We start from the raw sequence: 22,897 nt of genomic DNA, 5'->3' as shown, positions 1-22,897 counted from the left end.
TGATCCACTCCTTTGGGGCAGGGCGGGCCAGTCAGAGAGGTCTGTGGCTGCACACACCTTTGGAAGCCTAGCGCGACAGGAACTAGCGTTTTCAGACCTCTCATTCCTCATCTGGCTGTGCCCGCCCAGCCACCTGGCCTCCTTCCAGTGAACCAAACCTGGGAAGGAGAAGGTTATTTAAGAAAGGCTTTTTTTTTTTTTTTTTTTTTCTGCACAAAGGGTAGGATGTTCCCATTTTTATTTTAAATCAATTTTACAATATAGTGGGAACAAACAACAACATCTTTGATGTTGACATCATCCTATCCTTCTGAAGCAACAGCTGTTTTCACTCCTCTTTCTTGTGATGATTGGGGGGGGTGGAAAGGAGGAATATCTGGGATCAGGCACAAAGGGACTGTTAGGAGGTAACTGAGTAGGAACCTTGGTCTGTGGATGGTGGCCAGGAATGGAGGCTCTAATGTAGGGAAGGAGGCATTAGTCCCAGGGTCGCTGATCCTAGGATCTGGAGATTTGGGCCCTAAGCACGCCTTCTCCTCTGTGTCCAACTCATGGGTCCCCTAAGAGAGGGCTCTTGGTAAGCCCAGAAACACTGTGACCACTGGCAGGAAGGTGGCAGAGATCTTGCTACACAAAGTGGGGCTGGGAGGGGAGTGCAGCATTAATTGCAGCGAGACAGCGGGACTTCACCACCTGTCTCCTTCTCCCTAAGGTCTTGTAACAGGTGCAAGAAATTCCAGGCAAAGATCCACAGGTGGGTATGTGCTCATGGGGGCCGTGCTGGTGGCGTAGGGGGGCAGTGACGGGCACAGGCTGCGGGTCAGGGTGACAGTTCTGGAGATTACTCCTGCTGCTCTCAGATCTCCCTGAGCAGTAGGGCGTCCCTACCCTACTGGAGGGAGAGCGCCGAGGGAAAGCACAACCCAAGTTCGCGGTCCCTGAAGTCAACCGCAGCCCCTCCCCCAGACCTCCAAGGTCAAGGGGGGGGATCGACCTGGGCACTCCCCCTGCGGCTCCGCCCCGCGAGAGAGCACAGGTAGTAGAGTTCTTCTCTCCAGCCACAGGGGACCCCCCGGGGACACCCCTCCCTCCCCCCCCCGCCTCCATTTCACAGCACCCGGCGGGTCAACGGGGCTGGGGCTGTTCCCGAGCCGCCTGGCCCCGCCCACGCGGCCCCGCCCACGAGCGGCGCCCAGTCCCCGGGCTCGCGGGGCCCGCCCCGCCCCCCGTCCGCCCCTCTCGGCGCCCCTCGGGCCAAACCGGCCCCGGGCTGCCAGTCGCTGCACGGAGCTGTGGAGCTCGACTGCGTTTCCCGGACCAGACCCGCTCTCCCGGAGACCCGTGCCCCCTGCCCGGCCATGGAGCCTGCCCCCGACGCCGAGGAGGCGCGCACCGTGCGCGAGGCGCTGGGCCGCTACGAGGCGGCGCTGGAGGGCGCGGTGCGCGCGCTACACGAGGACATGCAGGGGCTGCAGCGCGGCGTGGAGCAGCGCGTGGCCGAGGCGCTGCGCCTGGCCGGGCCGCTGGCGCGTACGGTGGCCGAACTGCAGCGCGACAACCAGCGGCTACAGGCGCAGCTCGAGCGCTTGACGCGCCAGGTGGAAGCTTTGGGCTTGGCGACCGGGATGGCCCCCACGCCCGGCACGCCCAGCCCTCCGCCCGCGCCCAGTGTCCCGGACCGCGCGCCCCGCCTGGGCACTGCGCGCTTCGCCAGCCACGCCACCTTCTCGCTGTCCGGCCGCAGCCAGGTGAGCCTTGAGAAGCGCAGGCGCGGGAGGAGGGCGTCTCCCCTGCCGGGTCCCCTGCCACTCCTAGGTCCCCCAGTGCGTGCGCCTTCGGGGCTGAGGGCTACCCGCCACCCGCCGCTGCGACTCAGTCGTGGGGGTCCAGCCACCATCCAGAGAAGCGCCAGCTTAGCCTGCCCGCTGCACCTGTCTCGGGCCCCCTCCCTTCTTTGCATCAGGGTCCTGTTTGCCCCGAGTTCTACCCGCCTGTTGCCACTGTCCTTTGGCAGTAAGGGCTTGGGTGCTGAAGTGCAGCCCCTTGACTGTTCAACACCAACCAGGGCCTGGCTGGTGTGTTGAAATGGTCAGCAACTCCCCCCCAAACCCCCGGCTCCATTGCGGTGCCCCGAGTGTTGCCGCTTCACTGAGGCCTGACGGGCGGTGGGGTTATTGATTAACCCAGGTTGAGAACTCCAGCCCCTGGGGGGAGGGCGGGGGTGGATGGGGGGGGAGATGCGGTTTGTTGGGGTGCACCAGGGCATTTGGGAACTCGCAGGGGGTAAAGCCTTACCATAAGGGGAAGGGATGGGGGAACCATGGGGAGCCAGCCCGGAGCAGTCTAAATTTCTGGGGTCAATGAACGGCCGCATGGGGGTGGGGCAGATGCTGGTGTGGACCAGTCACTCCCTTGAGCGTGGGCCTCCTGGAGTGGCAGGTTAGAATGTTCCCATGGGGTGTGCAGTGGCCCTTAGGTGGGATCTTCCACCCTGCCCAGGCATGTGCTGCGGGGTTGGGTTTCCAGGGTCTGAATAGTCTGCACCTGCTCTCCCTCCTTGGTTCAGTCCATTAGGCATTCAGATGTCTTATGTGGGCTGGGCTGCACCTCCAAGAGCCTGGAAGAGAGGGATCAGATTTGCTCCTGGAGGCCCGAGACCCAGTAGTACCAACAGTCGGGGCAGCCAGAGCGGATGTTCTGCCCCAAACACGATTGTCCCATCCTAGTGGGTGCCCCGGGCTGGTTTTATGCTGGAAGCCTAGGACCTGCTGCTGCTCGTACAAGAAGTGGTGTGTGGACTGTGCCTGGAGTCTCAGGCTGAAAGGACTGTGTGTGGAGGGGGGAGCTGTGCAGGCCCCCAGTGCTGGGCCAGGGGGCCAGGCATTGCCCAGGGGGTAGGATAAGTTCTTAAACACGCTGGTGGGAGAGTGCGCCCTGCATGACCCACGGCTCCGTGTGAACTGTCTAGAAATATGGATACACTTAATTCTGCCCCAGGAGCAGGACCACTGCTTGGTCATGGTATAAAATCACCACTGTGAGCTCACACGTGCCTCATAAACTGTGTCATCGGCTGTTTCTGAGGTTTTATCTTAACACGCATTTGCTCCTTGTTTGCTCATGGAAGCAGCTGTCCATGTTTTAGAAAAAACAGTCCCAGACTCCTATATGAACATGTACGTGAATCCGTACACACATGTGAGAGCAGTCTGTCCCGTCGCCCAGGTTTTTTCAGTGGGAATTGGCCACTAGTCATGTGGGGTGAGCGAGTCCTCTTGGTTGTGGGGGTGGTGGGTGAGAGGCACCGGGCAGGGGAGGGAAGGGCTCTCTTGGTATCCAGCAAGCTCCCTCAAGGATGGATGGAGGGCTGGAGGGTGGCTGGAGACAGAGTAACTTCACTGTGACGGTCCACGGAGAGAGGACGGCCGTAGATGGGGTGCTGGGGGTGGAGGGAGGGCCGGGGCCACCTTGGAGGCCAGGTGAGGTCGTCTTTGGATGTGAGCGGGTAGGCAGAGGGCACGGCCCTGCAGGAGGACTCCTGGGTCACAGATCTGGTGACCTCCCGGATCTGGAGATGCCGGGTCCGTTTGGGTTGTGTAGAGGGTAAGGGGCTGTGGGACATCCAGGGGAAGCGGTCCCAGATCTGACGCAGTCACGGATTGGTGTTCTGAGAGTGGCCAAGGCTGGAGGTTAGGGAGACATCAGGGCAGAGCTGGCAGTTGAAGCCCTAGAGTGGGTGGGGTCTTTGGGGTGGCCGTGCAGAAAGAGAAGGTGAGGCCAGAGCTCGGGACAGAGGCCGAATTGCCGCCAGGGAGCTTGGAGGCCCTGGGAGGCCCAGTCTTAGACATTGAGAGAGGGGAGTCCTTCTGGAAGAAGGTGGGGGTCAGCCGGGATGCTGCAGCCTGATGGGGGATGAGGATGGAGTTGGGGGTAGGATCTGGACTTTAGAAAAGCCTGAAGGGAGGGGGAGATGTAAGTGTAACTGAGCACTGGGGGTGGAGGGTGGTCGAGGTCACCAGTGGGGTCAGAGGCTCCCCCTGCCTGACCAAAGGCACTGGTCCCCACTTCTCCTGCAGCCCACCTCTCAGCACCAACCCTGGCTCCCAGCCAGTTGCTGGCAGGGAGGGGTGCTGTGCAGAGGCACATCTTTGCTCGTGGGCTGTGACCGGCAGCTCGCGATCAGGTGCTTGGTCATAGACAAGGAACCGGGGCCCCAGGGCAAGACCGGACAGTGTCACAGCTGGGCACTGGGACTGTCTTGCCTCTCATACTCCTGCGTGTGCGTCACTAGGGCATCTGGGCGTGAGGCTCTTATCCATGCAGGAGAGCCAGCGGTGGCGGTGGTCAGGCAGCTGGCCAGCTGGTGTTACACTGCCCCCCTCTGCTCCAGGCCATGAGACCTAGAGACCCTCTGTTGAAACCCTTTTGCTTCCTGCCATTTCAAACGGGACTGCGAGGGTCGGAGGCGGGTCGTATTCCGTGTGTACACAGGCCCTAACTCAATGCAGAGCTGATCTGGTATCCACTTGTGAGTGCACAAACCTTGACCTTGCTTGGTAGTGAGTAGCCAGGGAGGCTCTGGGAGGAGGGGGAGGGCAGAGCCGTAGGCCGGGTGCCATCAGAAAGGACACCCAGTAGGAGGCCTGAGACCCTGGAGCATGCAGGAGCTGCTTTGGGTGCATTTGCTATAAAGCCTTGGGGACTTTCCTCGTATCGAAGGGTGGTTGGTGCAGCCCCATTGGGCCCCTGCGCTGAGCGGTCTGGGGAGTTATAACAGCGACAGCAGCCCAGTCCGTTTCTAAGAGTGTCCACAGAGCCACGGCTGTGGTCTGGCTGGGGCCCTGCAGGGGATGGCAGCAGCTTGAGGCCAGGCCTGGCCCAGGAGGCTGTGCCAGAGCTGGTCCCTGGAAATGGCCTCAGTTGATTCAGAGCCACTGGGTCCCCATGTCAGAGCCAGTGGAGCCCCTCAGAAGTGACTGCCAGGAGCAGCATCGAGGTCCAAAGTGAAAGAAACCAGACTGGCCTTATCTGCCTTCCTTTCCCAGACACTGTGTGATAAGAAAGTTAATCGCTGTGGGGAGAAGTTTGGATTGAGTCTTTAAAACCTTGGTGTGAGCAAGGAGGAGGAGGGCAGGGCAGCTGGCTTAGGGGCTCAGGATGGGGTTCTAGCCACATATGGGCTGTGCAGGGCACGCCAGCGTGCTCCCCTGTCCACACGCCAGCCCAGGTCGGGTCAGAAGCACCGAGAATGGCTGGACTATTATTCCTGCCCTCACAACAGTGTTGAAAAACCTCCCCAGGAAGAGGGCCCCTGAAATCAGACCCCCCCACACCTCTCCCCCAGCATTCCCGGCCTGGGCTCCCCTTCTTCAAACAAAGCCCAGATCTCGGGGGTGCTAGAGCTGGCTCCCCAGGACCAGTCTCATCCCCAGGGCCCTCGGTGACTTCTGCCCTGACCCCAGCACACAGAGGTCCCCTCGGCTCCCTTCCCTGTGGCTAAAGCAGGCAGCACCCACCAAAGGAAGACCACTGGGGGTGCGTGCCGGGGGTCCCATGGGTGGGCTTGGGCATCCTGGCCTGGCTCTGCAGTTGAGGGGCTCAGGTCCCGCAGGAATAATTACCCCACCCTCCCCTGCCCCACCCCCTCATCTGGCTAAGACGGGGGGTCTGGCTTCACAAATTCGTCTGGAGTTGTCCTTTGCCTTTGGAAGGCATGAGTGCTTTGTGGACAGAGCCCTGGGCTGGGGTAAGAGACCCAAGCCTTAACCCTGCTGCTGCCTTGAGTCAGGGGGTGAAGTTAGGGGAGACCCCACCCCCAAAGCTTGGGTGACGACTGGGTTGGAGGCCAGCCTCCCAATAGCCCCTTGGTCTGAGGCGTGGGCAGAGCCCTTTCCTTGGCTGGGCAGCGGTTCCCAGCTAGAGTGAATTAGTCCTATCCCCTTGCCCTCCTGCTTTGCTGGGAGACCCCTTGGCAGGAATCCAGCTGGCCCAGCACCCACTTCCTGTCTGAGTGTGACATCTTGTCCTCTGGGGCATCATGGGGGCGTGGGGCTGCAGCATCTAGGGGGCCCCCTAGAGAGACCACATTCCTGGGAAAGGTTTCACCATCACCTGAGGCCTCCAGGCCCCTACCTAGACCTGTAGAACCCGTTGGACCAGAGTAGGGTGGGGGGAGACACAGAGCCCCCACAGCTGAGGGCCCTGGAGACAAGCAGAAACTGGGGTTCAGGATGGACTGGCTGTCTCTCCTCCTGCTGCTGCACTGGCTTCAGGTTAGGCTCTAGGGGTGCCCCCGACTCTCGGGTGCCAGGACACGCCCCAATTGTTCCTGTGAGTGGGCCTGGCCCCTCTTGCTCCATCCTCCTGAATGGGACGTTGAGGGGTCACCTCCTCTCCAAGCCTAGGCTCCAGTCCTGTCCTCTCCCACATCGCCAGGGTCCCCGCCCCACGGAGGGTCCCCTCGCTCTGCTGGAGCTGTTCTCTTAGCCTGTAAACGTTTTCTACATCTTCCATCTGGAAGAGCCCCTCAAACCCCTTGCCCGCCCCTTGGGGCTGAAGTTACTGCGTTGTCTCCATCTCTCTGGGCTTCTCCCCGCGCTGTCTCCTGCCCCCACCCCCACCAAGGACCTCTTTTTTCGCTAAATCCAATGGACCTTTTTGTCTTGACCTTCTTTTCCTGGCCCCGAGGCCGCCTTCGGAGCCACTGACACGCCTGCCTCCTCCATGCGCGTCCACCTGCCTTTCTCAGCATCCGTCTGGGTTTCTTCCTCCCCCTCTGGCCGCTGCTGCTTATTTCCTCTGCAAATGTGGTGCCCTTCCCAGGCCCCGCCAGCCCCCTCCCAGCTCTGCCTCTGCTGTGCTCTGGATGCGAGCCCCTTGTTCGTCTGTCTGTGGTTTGACCATCCTTCCACTTAAATTTGAGACTCAAATGTCCAGCTATCTCCTGACCTCAACTGCCTGATGCCCCAGAGGCACCTTAAACTCATCCTGTCCCCAATTGAAGTCTTTTTTTCCCATCAACCCCACCCCCCGATGTCACCCAGGCCCAAAGCCAGGCTTGGAAGAAGTACACGTCCCCCTCCCTCCAACGTCCACTTACTCCCCCTAAACCTCAGAGTCCTTTTTGTCCTTCACTCTGTCACTGCCCCATCTCTCCTCCCTGGGTCCCCAGTGAGGCCTTGTGAGGTGACTGGCCATCTGGCCACCCCCATCTCTGCCACTGTCTCACTGGCTTCTGGAGGATGCTCATAAAACGCAGAGCTGATGACCTTCCGTTCCTTCTTGTCCAAGGAGTCAAGTCCAAGTTCTTGAGGCTGGCACCTTGGGCTGTGTGGTGCTTCTCCAGCCACCAGATCAGAATGGTACTTTGATGTCCATCCGCTTTGGCAGACGCTGGTCACTCTTCTGGGAATGGCTTCTACCCCCCATCCACCTGGCTTCCCCTAGACTGACTCAGCCACCCCTCCCCCGGGAGGCCCTCCCTGACCCGCTGGGCTGGCTGAAGTTGGTCTTAGGCACGCACTCCTGCTGGGTTGGCACCTTCTGCTCGCGGTCCTGGCTCCCCTACAGACTGATCCCCCATGGCGAGGTGGACACCTCTTGCAATGGTTGCAGTGACAAGCTAAGCTGTTGGAGGCCAGGACAGGGCCTTTGTCACCTGGGAAGCTGGTCGATCAGGGGGCTGGTCTGGAGGTGTCTCAGGAGAGGTACAGCCAACCTCTCAAGCCACCCATCGTGGGCTCTTTGTAGAACCCCTGATAGGGGGCCGCCTCTGTCCCCTTCTTGCCAGGCAGCCCCCACCAGCCTCACAGATGCCCTGGGCCCTCCAGCCTCCCTCCCTGTGAGAAGGTCAGGGCCAAGGTTGAGGAGAATATCCCTTCTGGCCACAAACCTCAGCCGTTTGTCACTGTGTAACCTTGGACAGCACATGTCCCCTCTCTGCATCCTCAGCGCCCATCTGTACAATGGTGTGGCAGCAGCCACCTGGGGAGACAGAAGCAAGTAGGGTTAAGTGGCACGCTCAGAAAAAGGGCCTGACGCTTGGCCCTTGATCTCAAATGGTAGAGGCTTTGCAAAGCCTGGTCCCTTATCTCAAACAGGGAAGCTGAGACCCAGAGAGGGCAAGACCTGGCCCAGGTCACACACAGCCAGGATGCCAGGTGCCCCTGCTGGCCCTTGGTCTTGGCTCTCACTGTGCAGTGCACCCGCCCCCTCCACTGCTGCAGCCCAGAGGGGATGGGGGCGCCACGTGAAGCCAGGCAGGCCCCTGAACTCTGGACATCCAGGCAAATCTTGCGACCCTGCAGCCAATGAAAAGGCCTCAGCGTGAGGGCTCCAGGGCCCCTTGTTGGCCCAGAAGGACCTTTTATCGCTGGATTTGGGCTGCTCTCATACAGGCAGCCCCTCGCACAAGCAGGGCCCAGGCTCTTCCAACCCCAGGCATCTGGTCCAGCCTAGGGCAGGGGGTTGGGCCACCTCACACACTCTTTTGGAACTCCCAGTCTTGACCTTTGTCCCTGTATTTTGGGGGGTCTGGGATGAACCTGGTGGAGGTGTTTGCTTCCCAGGAGCTCAGCTGCTGGGGCTGCGTCCACCTCAGCTTCCTAAGTGACCTTGGCCCATCATTGTACCTCCCAGGGGCTGTATCTCTGAAAGCTGAGTGTTGGTTGCCCTGCCAGAACCAGGAGGGGCCTGGGGGAGTGACTTGGGGGACAGGCAGCTGGCCCCCGCGAACTGGACCTCCGTGGTGTTTGTCTCTCCACAGAGCGTGGATCAACATGACGAGGCCAGTGGGTCTGAGACCAGAAGGACCTCAAACTCGTGCATCTTCGAGAATGGGCACCAGCCTGGGGCAGGTAGGGGCTGAGGGCAGAGCCGGCCCAGCTGGGTAGATTTGGGATCAGGGCCTCGGTCATGCATCTGCGCCCGGCCATCCTTTGCCTGGGACAGGGGACTCGAACCCGAACCCCAGTGAGTGGAGAGACAGCCAGGAGAGCAGCCTCATTCAGTGTGCAGTAGACTTCTAAACACAGAGGGAGATGAGCGATCTCAGCAGATCGTGAGCTTCCCCGTTTCTGGAGGAAGCAAGCAGGGGCTGAGGAATCAGCCAAGCCCTGAGCAGAGAAGGAAGTGGACTGATTGGCAAATGTCCATGAGAGAAAGTTGGCGCCAGTGTCAGCTCTGGTTGGAGCCACCAGGCGTCCCCAGTAGGAGGAGGAAGTCAGGGAGGCCTTCCTGGAGGAGGTGGAAAGGGGGCTCACAGAGGCCAGAGTCCTCCTGGGAAGGTCTGAGGCCCCTATCGATGCCATGGCTGACACCCCACCCCATCACATGTTCCAGGTCTTGGTGATGGACCCCCAGAGGCTCCCCAAACCATCCCAGCACCAGAGCCCCCCAAGCCTCGCCCCGTGAGCCTGTCCTTGCGCCTGCCTCACCAGCCAGTCACGGCCGTCACGCGCGTCTCCGAGAGGTTCTCTGGGGAGACCTCGGCCACAGCTCTCTCGGCCACGTCTGCTGCCAAACTGGGGAGCCCCAGCGAGGCCACCACACCCTGGACTCCCAGTCCCAGTGGTAGGAGCAGGAGGCTGTGGCCTCAGAGTGGGAGGGAGGGCAGGGGTGGTTGGCAGGAGCCCAGCACCGCCTCCCCCAACCTGTCACCGGGACCCCCTCCCTGGCTCTGCTCCATCAAATGGGGCCCATCTTCCCTGACTCCTCTCACACAGATGCTGTAGCATCATCCCCCATGGAACATGACTGGATTTTACTGCAGGTCGAGGCTGTGGTTAGAAGGCGGTCTCCTACCCCACACAGCTTGGCCTGGTCCCCTGGGCCTGTGGTCGGGACTCAGGGGTGTGTCCCGGGGTAGGGCTGTGGGGGCTTCCAGAAGGAGGGTCCAGAAACAGAGAGTTTGAGGGAGATGCAGCACAGGAGGCCCTGGGCTCTGTGCTCTGAAAAGGCGGTGAGAACATTTTAAAAGACCACTTTTTGGGGCCGGGCGGGGGGAGTTCCCGTTGTGGCTCAGAGGATTAAGAACCTGACATAGTGTCTGCAAGGATGTGGATTCGATCCCTGACCTCACCCAGTGGGTTAAGGAAGCTGTGGCATAGGTCACAGATGCAGCTCAGATCTGTCGTTGCTGTGGCTGTGGCGTAGGCCGGCAACTGCAGCTCCGGTTTGATCCCCAGCCTGGGAACTTCCATATGCCATGGGTGCAGCTGTATTTTTGGCTGCGCCCACGGCATACAAAAATTCCCAGGCCAGAGATCGAACCGGAGCTACAGCAGTGACAACACTGGATCCTTAACTGCTAGGCCACCAGGGAACTCCTAAAAGACCTCTTTTATGTCATTGCTCTGTGTTCCTGGCAGCCGTTCTCCTCAGCTGTTGGCCGAGGCAGGGCCAGCTTATCCCCGGGGTCCTGCCTGTGCCCCGAGTGATGCTGGGTAAACGGGGCCGGGTCAGACGAAGGGAGGTAGGGAGGGGGCAGTGGCGGCCCTCCCTGAGCCCAGGGTTTCCTATTTCTCTCCCTCCCTTTGTCCGACAGAGAAGAATTCTTCCCTCTCAAGGTCTTTGTCCACGCTGACAGCCAGCAGGAACAACGACAGGTGAGTCAGGGCCCCTGTCATCACTCCCCAGGCAGCGTTTGGGCTTCTCCTTGGGCCCAGGCTGCCCAGGCCCCTGCAGGAAGCTCCCAGGCTGACTCTCCTTGGCGCAAGGATCACCTCCTTGCCTTCATCCGTCCTGGCTGGGGCCCCGCCGCCAAGCCCAGTGCTTCCTGCCCGTGGCTGAGAAGGTCCCTGGAGAGGCCCCTGGGCTGGGGCAGGTCTGCCAGGGCCACCCTGTGGTCCCAAGCTGCCTCCTGGCCTGTGGTTGTCCCCATGCTCCACCAGGCCCACTGAACTGTGATCGGAGCAGGGGCTGGGGGTGAGAGCTGGCTTGGAGAGTTGTGACTTTCTGGTGAACTGTATGATGGGGGAACAGAGGGGATCTTTTTTAATGGTGGGGAGGAGGCCCGGTCCTAGTGGGCCTGGTTCTGGGTACACCTCCTGCAAGGAGCGGGGCCCCTGCCTGTCCCAGGCATTGACACCTGCCAGGGGGTGATTATGGCCAGAGAGGGGGCCCACCACCGGCCAGGCCTGCTGTGGACAACAGCTCTGTTCAGAAGACCTGCAGAACCAGTTGGGCACTGGAGCAAGGGGTCCTTCCTCTCGGCCTGCAGCCCCACTCGGCAGAGTAGGGTCGGGGACCCGGGGCCTCTCTGAGCTAGTGACGGTCCATCTACGTTCCTGACTTGGCAGTTCCCTCCACAGCAGCCCACCTCTGGTGACGCCGCCCCAGTCGCCCCCATCCCCGCAGCCGCCAGCCACGACGCAGGCCCATCGGCAGGGGGAGCGTCGCCGGGAGCTGGTGAGGTCGCAGACTCTGCCCCGAACGTCGGGGGCACAGGCCCGGAAGGCGTTGTTTGAGAAATGGGAGCAGGATACAGCGGGCAAGTACGGATGCTCTCACCACATCTGCCCCCGCAACCCAGATCAGCCTGAGCCCCCAGAGTAGATCAGAACCCAGACTAGGGTCTGGCAGGCACAGCAAGGCCAGCCCTGTCCTGCTCCCCCAGGGCCATGCCCTCAGAGGTGGCCTCCAGGACAAGACACAGGATCGGGCTGACGACGGGGCGGGCTGAGGGACAAGTGGTCCCTGTGGTAGGGAGGAGAGGCTGTGGGGCAGGGAGCCAGGCCAAGCCTGATGAGAGCCCAGCCCCCTCCCCCTCGTCCCCAAGCGGCCCCGGACGCCCTCACACCCACCTTCCCCACCCAGCTAGAGACGTCGTTTTCGGGGTATGACTGGGGAGACCAGAGGACAGTCGCCGGGACTCCCAGCAGGAGCTGGGAGGTGACACAGCAAGACCCAGGGGTCCGCTGGCCCCCATCACAGCTCAACCCCCCCTCGTGCTAGAGAGGGGCCCCCCTTTGCACATTGATCCAGCCCTCCTGTCAGTGGGTAGTATTGATGCCTCTGGCGTGTAGGGTGCCGCCCAGGCCTATGATGTAGCGACCCCTCCCCCAGCCCCAGCTCCCAAAGCTCTGACTTGAGTGACAGGCACAGACCCAGGAAGTGTCCCACTGACCCAGAAAACCTGATCGTGGCCGTTAAGGCGTCTCCCTGGGGCCCAGGGAAGGGAACCCCCTCTCCAGGCTAGGAAAGACCCATGGGGGCAGCCCCAAAGGGAGGCCCAGAGGAGGGGTGGGAAGATGGAAGTGCGGAGGGCATTCCAGGCAGAGGACAAGGTCATAGTCCATGCGGGCTCAGGTCCACTGCCCCAGGCTCGCCAGTGCGAGAATAAACAGGAGGCTGGAGGGGGGCGAGTCCTGCCAGACTCCATCATGGGCAGCCGTGCCCTGGGATGCAGGGCTCATGCCTGGATATGGGTGTGGGGTCAGGTTGTGTGCTACCTGGAGGAGCAGGGCAGGGGCGTGTTCTCGGAGAAGAGGGCAGCCAAGGGGCAGCCCCTAGCCCCCAGCCCCCAGCAGGCCTGCCCTCTCTCTGCAGGGGGCGGAGTGAGACCCGGGCAAAGCTGAAGCGCTCGCAGAGCTTCGGGGTGGCCAGTGCCAGCAGCATCAAGCAGATCCTGCTCGAGTGGTGCCGCAGCAAGACGCTCGGCTACCAGGTGAGCCAGGCCCGGCCCGGGACCCCCGCCAGAGGCTGGAGCAGGCATCACCCTCCCTTCCTCCCCATTCATTCTCATTCCCCTGGCCAGGCAGGGACCCTAGGCTGGGGCGGAGGGCTAGGAGCCCCAGAGACTCTGCCCTCCCAGGCTGTCTCCAGCGGCCAGCAGCTGGTGCTCGGAGTCCCGGGAATCCCATGCTGGGGCCTGAGCAGACTGTCTGGTGCACCCAACGGGGTGAGGCTGGCGATCAGGGCTTGTTGCTGAGCTGGGTGAATGGGGCGGCGGGGGGACAGTGGGAAAGGGCTGGGAGGCCCTGCGTGAGGGGTTGTATCCGGCGGGGAAGCTGAGACGGGCACCGTACCCCCTCACCTCCCTGCGTTGGCCTCACAGCACGTGGACCTGCAGAACTTCTCCTCCAGCTGGAGTGACGGCATGGCCTTCTGCGCCCTGGTGCACTCCTTCTTCCCTGACGCCTTCGACTACAACGCCCTGAGCCCCACGCAGCGGCGGCAGAACTTCGAGCTGGCCTTCACCATGGCCGAGTGAGTATGCGTGTGGTGGTCCCACCGGCCCGGCCCAGTTCTCCCTGGTGTTGAGCACGGAGGCGGGTGGGCTGGGAGCAGCCGTCCGCAGAGCTGGGAGCCTTGAGGGCTGCCCCCCGCCCCCCCACCCCACCCCGCCTGTCGCCTCCTGTGCAGATGGAGAGGCTGGCCAGGAGTGGGGTTTGCCTGGACCACCTGGCACTCAGTGGTATAGCCGGGCTTTCCTCTTTTCATGCACCTGCCCAGAGGCTGGCAAGACCAGCCACAGACAGGGCGTGCGGGGCAGTGGAACAGGGTCCCCCAGGGCCCTGTGCCTGTCCTCCAGGCTGGTGGAGAGATGTGGTTGCTTGGGTGAGTCCCAGCTGCTGATGAGCAGGACACGGAATAATAGCTTCCTGGGGGACATGGCAAACTTCTCCAGTAGGTAGATGTTGCTTCTCTATATATCATTCTAGTATTTGTATGGAATTGCCTGCCTTCTTAAGACCCGCTCATGGGGGAAGATGGGAGGTGGCGTGGGTTATTCTGGGGTCAGGAGGCTCTCAGAGCCTCCTGGGATTGGTTATAGGCTGAGGGCTACCCCTGGGCATCAAGAGGGTGGCAGAAATGGATGTATCACTCAGGGCCCTGGGGGAAGCATTCACACTGAGTAAGGGAGGTGAGGTTAACAAAGGAATTCCTTGCAGGAGTGTGGGTAGGAGCGAGGGGTGAGCCAGGGGTGGAGAATAGCTCTATGGAGAAGGCGGGCTGATGGGAGCTGTGCTTTGGGGACAGGGCGTGTGACCGGTTCACAGTGACCTGGCAGGGAGGGAGCTGAGGGAGTAAATGCTCTGCCCTCACCAGGGCCTCCTGTGAGCTGAACAGAAGCTGAAGGGCAGGGGAGCCTCGCTGTGGCCTGTCACCGCCCCCACCCCATACACACAGGGCGGGCACGGGGCAGAGATGGGGGTGTTAAGGGCTGCCTGCGGCTGAGCTTCATGGCATTAAGGGGAAGGCAGGAAGGCCTCCCCAAAGCTGCATTTCCCGTCTTTGTGCCTGGTGGGGTGAGCCACCCCTGTCGGCGCGTGCCTGACTTCCTTCGCATCTTGTTTGTAGCCCCGATGCCTGAGACGCGGAGCCGCTCTCAGGTGCTGGTTGAGTTATAGGAGCCTCCCTGCAGCCTCGCCCCCTATCCCAATTCTGTCCTACGCCGCAGCCAGGCCCGGGAAGGGGTTGGCGCTCACAGGGGTTGGCGCCCCGTCCTTGGTACCGCCAGCCTCGCCCATCTGTCTCGCTCTGCCGGCAGAAGGGGGACCGGGACCGAGGCTCAGAGCAGCTTGGCCTGAGCTGTGGGAGGACTGGTATCCCCCCCTGTCTCCGTGGACGTGCTGGACCCTTGGCCCCCTTGGGGTCAGAAGAATTCCTTGTATACTTTAAAAGCCTTCTCTTTCTTGGCTGCTTGGGATTAGCTGTCATCCTAATTGCAGAAACAGCTTAGGATGGAGTGTGTTATACAACCAGTTCCAGACGCCGGTGAAGTCGAGCCAAGTGTAACGGCCCGATGCTGGGGAGGGGGCGCCTCCCCCAGGAGGAGGCCCAGATGCCTGGAAGCCTAGAAAGGGTGACTGTCAAAAAAGCAGGCTGTCACCAAGTGTAGGGCCAGGGCTTGACGTGGGCACCCTGAGCCCCAGCCGGCTGGGCGAGGCCACGCTCGGCTGACAGAGGTTTTCTCCATCAAGTCCACTGGGCCAAGTGGTGCCAGCTCAGTCCCTGGTTGCCTTGGTCACCCTCAGCCCTGGGCCAGGCTGGCTGCGGCAGGGAGAGGGGGGCCCTGAGCCCCTGGGTGGTGGCCCTGCACTCGAGCTTGCCGGGAGCACAGCTTCTCTTGGCATCCAGAGCCGGAGCAATCCGTGGCCATGCTTTCCCAGCACGAGGTTTGAGCTCACGGATTTCTCCAGACACCAAACAGATGTTTCTCCTATCCCCGATCTGGGGGCAGGAGGGGGCGCCCGCCTGCCTGCTCAAGTTATGCCTCCCTCCTGCCTGCCCAGAGCAGACGTCGTGGACGTCAGGGTGAAAATTTGGCCCTGCAGCCCCAAGGCCTGAGCTTGCTCCCAGCCCTGGGAAAGGGAGGGTGGTCCCCAGGCCCCTGAGATGAGTTCTTGCTTTTCTACTGACTGCAGGGGGCAGGGAGGGGCGCCCACAGCAGGCCCGTGTGGGAGCTCAGCTCTGAGTCTGGGAAGGTGCCTTGCGCCTGAGTCCTCCAGGAGGTTAGCGCACAGGTACATGGGGGAGAGCCTGGGACTCGGGGCCTGCCTGCCTCAGCCTCCTGGGCCTCAGCAGCGTGGCTCATCTGGTTTCTTGGACAATAAGCAGGTTCAAAAAGCTGTAAAGAAAGTACAGGGACACCTATACGAAGATACTGGCTACCAGTGTTGGGTTGGTTTTTTTTTTTTTTTTTTTTTTTTTGGCTTTTTATTGCCGCGCCCGCGGCATAAGGAGGTTTCCAGGCTAGGGGTCCAATCAGAGCTGCAGTTGCCAGCACAGCCACAGCCGTGAGCCTGCTGCAAGCCAGGTCTGCAACCTAAACCACAGTTCACAGCAACGCCGGATCCTTAACTCACTGAGCGAGGCCCAGGAATGAACCTGCGTCCTCATGGATATTAGTCGGGTTCGTTAACTGCTGAGCTGGGATGGAAACTTCAGGCTACCCGCCCGTGTCTTAACAGTCCTGAGGTTTGCCAGCAAAAGCCAGGCAGACCCTGGGGGGGTGGGGGGGGCTGTTGCGTGGAGAGCCAGACAGCAGGACGGAAGGAGACCGAAGGTGTGAGTGGGCAGCGTGGGGTGCCCGGAGCCTGGGCTCTGATGAAGGCACAGCCTTTGAAAAGGGAAAGAGGACACAGACAGAGGCCCCAAACCTTAGGTTCACTTCACATCAAAAAGGAGTTGTTCCCAGACCCTTTCGTGAGCAAGGGCCTTCAAAGCACAGAGCCCGAGTCGGGAAACTGTGGAGTCGGAGTGGTTTGTGCTGTTCCTCCCAACTGCCCCCCCCCCCATTAATTTATGGTCCTGAAGATTCCCCGGGGGCCTAATCTGTGTGAGCGATGCGGTGTTGACAGCAGAGGGAGCTCCCCTTGTTGGACAGGTGTGCAGGGCTTGGAAAGCGGGAGGACCAGCCCGCATTCGGGGAGCCTGACCCTCTGCACCCTTCTCCCCACTTCCCCAGGCCGAGGGCAGGCCGGGGGTGGCCGGGCAGCTGCGGCTCCCGCCTGCCCCATGGGGAATGTATCCTGCTCTCAGGTTACAACGCAGCAGAAGGAGCTTCAGGCTATTTGTAGAGCTCATGTGTCTCCAAAACCAGATAGGAGACTCCCCCGGGCCCTGGCATCCCGGGCTGCATTTAGAGAAGGCTTAACCAAATAAAAATAACCCTGCAGCTACCCCCTCCAACCACCTCCAGGCCAGCCGTGCAGGTCACCATAGGGAATAGGAGGAGAAAACCCTCCAACCCCCTTTAGCCGCACACAAGGGAGGGCGACGTAAACTCATTTCCAACTGGTAGTAGGCAAACGCCAGCTCGGGTTCTTGCCCTGCGGTGACCTTTGAAATCATTTGCACTTTCTCCTTTGGGCAGTTATTCCGTGCTGTTGGCATCGTTTCAAACAAGCTGGTATGATTTTCACAAAAGCAGTTTTGTTTTCATTGAAAAGGCCGTCGGGGCCTCTCGTATTTTGGGACCAGACTGTTTTTTGAAACGTCAGTGTTGATCCTCATTTTCCTTTTCTCATCTCACAAGCAGTGTCCACAGCTTCTAGGAATCTTGTCATTATCACCGTGGCCGGGTGGAGTGGGGTGGGGTCCCCTGGTGGTTTGCTGGGGAAGCCAGCACCTGGCCCACGGCTTCCTATCTGGGGGTGGGAGGGAGATGCCAAGGTCAGGCCTTAGCGTCCATCCTGACAGCCACCCTGGGCGGGGGCAGGGCTGTCATCCCGGCCCTGGGAGGGTGACGCCACCTCTAGTGTGAAGAAAGGGGCAGGCAGCCTCTTCTCTCTGTGCAGGTTAGACACCATGTGGAATGAGCCAGCAATTCCATGAAGAGGGCTAGAGAAAAGCCAGAACCAGCTCGGGGGAGAGGGTCCCTGGTATCCTTTGGGGGCTGTGGGGTGCAGGAACCAGACATAGCCAGTTTCAGGGAGAGACATGGATGTGCAGGTTCCTTTCTAACAAGTAAAGGGCTCTTCAGTGGGGGGAAAATATTAGGTTGAGAAATAGCCTTGTGGGGCCAACAGGTAGAATGTACCAAGCGGCCAGAAGGCCCAAGAGACGTGGTGAGGGCAAATGTCTCATGGCCAGAGCCACGTGCAGAGGGATGGGAACTGTCCCTGGAGGAAATTAGGGCCCCCGCCCTGGACCAGGAGGTGAGCAGGAAGAGGCAAGGCCTTCCCCCAATGGCTGGTACTGGCGAGAGGGTGTTTATTTTTTATTTTCTGCTTTTTAGGCCTGCACCCGCAGCATATGGAACTACCCAGGCTAGGGGTCAGATCAGAGCTACAGCTGCCGGCCTACACCACAGCCACAGCAACGCTGGAGTCTTAACCCACTGGGCGAGGCCAGGGATCGAACCTTCGTCCTCGTGGATGCTAGTCAGGTTTGTAACCTGTTGAGCCACAAGGGGAACTCCCAAGCAGCTGTTTAGAAAGTGACATTGCAGTTCTCTTCCAAGGTGGAGGTTTAGGGTTCTGATGCTGCCCTCATATTCTGGGGGATTGCCAAGGCCACTGCTATCGGAATGAAACCTGGGCACTTGTGCAGAGCTGGGAGCTTCTGAAGGCAGCCCTGGGAGAGAAGGGGGAGGGAGGGAGCTCCCCGTGCGCTGCGGATATCAGATGCTACCTGAAAGCTGGCGGAGGTGAACTCAGGCCCTGGCCTCCCCAGGAACTCGGAGTTTGAATCCTCCTCGACTATCAACAAAGCACCTTTGTGTGCGCAGCCTTGTCGGAGCACTGGCTTCTCTGACACAGCCCTGCCCAGCCCGTCCTGGGAGCCAGGGTGCCTGTTCATCCGGCCAGAACCACTCGCCACCCCACAAAGCTGTTGGACTCCCTTGCAGGCCGCCTGCTCCAGACCAAGGGGGGAGGAGGCCGTGGGACTCAGGGCGGATCGTGTCTCACCCTCACTGTGGTTTCTGATAGGAGGCTTGGGGTCAAGCCAGCAGCACAGGTGGGGCCGTGCTAGTGTTACGGCGCTTGCCTTTGGAACACGCAGGCCAGGAGCCGGTGGAGACTGGTAGCAGTTGCTTGGGGTACAAGGCGTGTGTCAACACACCACCTCCCAGCAAGAACAAGGCCCACGGGGAGCAGAGGTGGGAGGCTGATTTTCTATCAAGGAAATGGCATGGAAAAATGAAGTGATGGGCAGATCCAAACCCGCATACTTAGAGTTCCCACTGGACCACCTTACCCTGATGATCTACTCTGCTGTTTCGATCGAAGCATGATGATAAAATCAGCAATAGTACGGAGCTCCCTGGTGGCTCGGTGGGTTAGAGATCCAGCTTTGCCACTGCTATGGCATGGATTCAATCCCTGGCCCTGGAAATTCTGCATTCCATGAGTGTGGCAAAAACAAATCAAAACACCCTGTATAGCACAGGGAACTGTATCCAATCTCTTGGGATAGAACAGGATGGAATATGAGAAGAAGAATGTATATATACGTATGGTTGGGTCACTTTGCTGTACAGCAGCAATTGACACAATGTACATCAACTATACATTAATTTAAAAAAATCTCAGGTCAGGAAAAACAACAACCAGCAACAGTAGTCATTGCCAATGTTAACTGAGCTCCTTCTGCGTCCCACACACCCTTCCAGCGGGTTTGCGTAGCTCATGAATCCTCCCTCCCACACCCCTGCCCTGTGAAGTGGCTGTTATTCTGGGGGCGGCGGGGGGGGGGGGAACCCGAGGGGCCCCCCCCGAAGTTAAGTGTCCTGCTAGGAAGGATGGAGCTGGTGGACGTGACCCTCGTGCACTTACAGAGATGGGGGCAAAGAGATGGGGGACCCCAGAACTACAAGAGACCACACAGCCGTGGAAGGAAGGACACTGATGATTGGACCAAGTGCTGTCATTTGGGGCCTTTTGCTTTGGCCTGATAAGGTCAGACAGGCCACATCTTGAGCCCAGGGGGAGCAGCATTGCTGGGCTTTGCAGAGAACCCCTGCTTTTACTTCCCAGGGCAGCGCTAAGATGCCCAGTGCTGTGTCCCATAAAGACAAATGCTCATCTCCCCGCCTCCACGAGACCTTGAATCCCGGACCTTCAATGCCCCCTCCCATCTGGGAACAGAGGAGGGAACAGTTTTGTTTTTTCCCAGCCCCAGTGAAAGGCCCCAGTTTGCACAGCATCTCCACTGGCAGGCCACAAGTTAAACCAGCATTTCCCAGAGCATGAGGCCCAGGGCCCTTTGGGGGCGGGGAAGGGGTGGGGGGTTGCATGCCTCACAAGATGGGTTTTTAAGCAGTTTTAAAATTTGAGTTGTGACCCTCGAGTAGATAATAAAATCAGTCTAGTGCTCATGACCAGCATTTGGGGAAAAAAAAAAAAAAAAGCGGGGAGATAAACAGATGAAATATAGAGAAAATATGAGCTGTAGAAAGGGTTGGCATTTTTGTGAAACTTTATTTCCACGTATATGTATTTGTGTGCTGACTCAGGATGAAAACGCTGTGGGTCATGGTTTAAAAAAAAAAATTAAATCCAGTGATCTAGGCCTACAGGTGAATTTATTTTTCACTTCATTTTATACTTGTTTTTAGTCTCGGCCGATTTTCTGTATCCTGCTGATATACATTGGATTTTTTTCAGTGAAATTTAATTTTGGAACTCAGTTTCTATTAATAAAACCAGTCTTTTGATGCATACAGATCTGATGAATAAAATGACATTTTTAGGAGCCCTTAATTTAGGGAAACCTGAAAGTGCAATTGAATTTCACTGAAGATTTAAAGTCGGTCTGGTTAAGGAGAAACACGAGTCGTGAGGGTGGTTCTTGGATGTGGGATCTCGGGAACCACGGTGTGAGGCTAAGCCACCCGAGAGGCTCTTCGGGGGTTTTGTGAATTCTCTGCTGGGGACCCTGGGAGCCCCCAGCTCTGGCCGGAGTGCCATCCTTGGGCAGGGCAGGCTTCTGATGGGGCTTCTGTGTTTCAGGAACCTGGCCAACTGCGAGCGCCTCATTGAGGTGGAGGACATGATGCTGATGGGCCGAAAGCCGGACCCCATGTGTGTCTTCACTTACGTCCAGTCTCTGTACAACCACCTGCGTCGCTTTGAGTGAAGCCCCTTGGGGCTGGAGAGCCAACCCCCGCACCAGGAGACCACGGGGCTGCCTGTGTAACCGAGTCATGATCCCCCTGCCCCCAAGAGTTGCATTCGGGTGTGAGAGCGCGTTTGGCCTGTGCCCTGTGGCTGCGCTCCCCGTTACCCATGGATAGGACTGCTGAGCTGCTGAGCTGCGCTCCCACGCAAGGAAATGTTACCAGAGAGAGACATTGGTGCTAAGAAATTCCTTTAAAAAAAAAAAAAAAAAAAGCTCGTCGATAGATTCCAGAAGGCTGAATCACACGGTTCCCTCTGCTGAACTGGATCCAGTGGCTTTACAGGGTTGCGTTGATTACCAAGTGGTGTTTTGGTTTGGTTTGGTTTTTGTAATCAAAATACCCAGCGTTTTCTACTTCCTCCCACTATCGTAGGTTCCTTTCCTCCCTCCCTCTGGGCCACTGCCAGGAAACAGAGACGCTTAATCAGCAGCTTGACAAAGAACACCGAAGTCTTGGGAAGAAACCTTTTAATCACTCCCAGGTCCTGGGCAGCAGATGACCTTCAAGTCACCTCGGCTCTCTGGGGAGATGGGAAGGCTCTCGCCTGGTCCCAGAGTGTTCCTGTCCTTCCCAGGGGGCCCCACAAGGGTTTGGCTAAGAATAGGCGCTCGGGAGTTAACCCTTTTAGGGAAGGACTGGCCCTTGGTGCTGCGAGGTCGTTTTTATTCACAGCTCTCTTTTTTAGGGGATTTGCTACAGATATTTATAAGAAGTAATTCCATCTGTATGTACCATTGACCGTTTGTACATAAAAAGCTGTGTGTCGCACCTCGCTTGGGATTTGTTCTTTCTGTTGGGGAGATGGAGGGGAGGGGGGCGGCTGGGAATAAGATTGCACACACCTGCCAAATGAAAATCCACTTAAATCCCCACCTTAACTGTTTCTGTGCCAAAAATCGCCACCCAGAAAGTTGAAAAGCCCATTTGCTGTTTCTGCATTTGCCAGGCAGTCCCCCATCTCCGTGTCATCGAAGGCGTGAGGGACGCAAAGTTCCCCACACAGTTCTGTCCCTCAGAGGCTGACTGACAGATCAGGGATCAGCAGTGGGTGGTCCCACACGGGGCAGGTGGGGGAGCCCATCAAGGGGCACTGGTTTGTCTCCACAGCCGTTGGATGGTATTCTTTTCTTTGCATGAGTTTGGATTCTATAAAACCCACAGTCATTAGCTTTTTTTTTTTTTTTAACTTTTTAAGGGCCGCACCTGCAGCATAAGGAGGCTAGGGGTCAGAGAGAAGGTGCAGCTGCCGACCTAACCCACGGCCACAGCAACATGGCACCCGAGCCACATCTGTGACCTGCACCACAGCTGACGGCAATGCCGGATCCTTAATCCACTGAGCAAAGCCAGGGATGGAACCCTCGTCCTCATGGATACTAGTTGGATTCATTTCCGCTGAGCCACGACGGGAACTCCCACACTGCCTTGTTCTTATTCAAGCAGCATTTTCTAATTGGTATGGATTTCAGCCTGGAACTTAGAAAACTTCCTTTTAAGGAGGAATGTGTGTTCTCCGCTCAGGCAGTGGGTTCTAAGCACTCGCCTCGGTGTGCCTTGTGTTGGGGGACAGAGCTCTGTGGGGGTGACGGGAGGAGCAACGCGACAGGGCCCTTTGGGGGTGAGCGGTTGTCTCAGCAGACCTGTCTGCAGTCTTGTTCAATCTTAGGGATTCTCCCACAGGGAGAACCACCCGCTTTCCAGCTCTTTCGTCTCCTTGAGGCTGGGGAAGGTGAGCCTTATTATTATCAGAGAGACAGCGCCTGGCCTGTTTTCATACTGAAGCTTAGGATTCCAAACCTCAAGCCAGTCTGGGAACACAGGGACTCTACAAAAAGCATGCCTATATGTTACTGAGTCTTAGCACATGTTAAACAGAACTCTCCCGAACCGCAGACGTGGCCTTGCACCTCTGCATATAAAACAGAGCAGATCCTGCTGGAGTAAGGAACAGCCCCTCAAACGTCATGTCCTTCAGGTCTCACATTCAAAATAATTTCTAAGTTTTATGGCTGCACCTGCAGCACATTGACGTTCCCAGGGTGAGGGCTCGAATCCGAGTCACAGCTTCGATCAATGCTGCAGCTGCAGCACCGCGGGATCCTTTAACCCACTGGGCTAGCTAGGCCAGAGATCGAACTCAAGCCTCTGCAGCAACCCGAGCCACTGCCGTTGGATTCTTAACCCACTGCGCCACAGCGGGAACTCCCAGACTGAGTATTTTTAAAGTAGGTTCTGTGATGTTCTTGTCTGCGGTTTGGGGGGAGGGGATTTAGGGGGTGTTAAGCCTGATTACCTTTAAGACAAAGCTAAGGGTTCCGGGGTGGGGGC

At 58.9% G+C, this 22,897-nt stretch overlaps 1 protein-coding gene across 3 annotated transcripts; it reads left to right on the top strand.

Moving 5' to 3' along the window:
• On the top strand, positions 1,239-21,341 carry SMTNL2 (smoothelin like 2). 3 transcript variants are annotated; one of them, XM_003131889.5, is made up of 8 exons: positions 1,239-1,748; positions 8,765-8,855; positions 9,340-9,570; positions 10,544-10,604; positions 11,313-11,492; positions 12,547-12,664; positions 13,055-13,206; positions 20,400-21,341. In XM_003131889.5, the coding sequence occupies exons 1-8, from the start codon at positions 1,359-1,361 to the stop codon at positions 20,524-20,526; spliced, it is 1,350 nt and encodes a 449-aa protein (XP_003131937.2). In that variant the 5' UTR covers positions 1,239-1,358; the 3' UTR covers positions 20,527-21,341. The 3 variants fall into 3 exon arrangements, with proteins under 3 accessions (XP_003131937.2, XP_013836688.1, XP_005669192.1); XM_013981234.2 differs by having other exon boundaries at positions 11,298-11,492; XM_005669135.3 differs by having other exon boundaries at positions 1,240-1,748; positions 11,310-11,492.

This window comes from Sus scrofa, chromosome 12 (assembly GCF_000003025.6).
Source record: "Sus scrofa isolate TJ Tabasco breed Duroc chromosome 12, Sscrofa11.1, whole genome shotgun sequence".
NCBI classification, from domain to species: domain Eukaryota; kingdom Metazoa; phylum Chordata; class Mammalia; order Artiodactyla; family Suidae; genus Sus; species Sus scrofa.
This window is presented reverse-complemented; position numbering and strand designations above follow the sequence as displayed.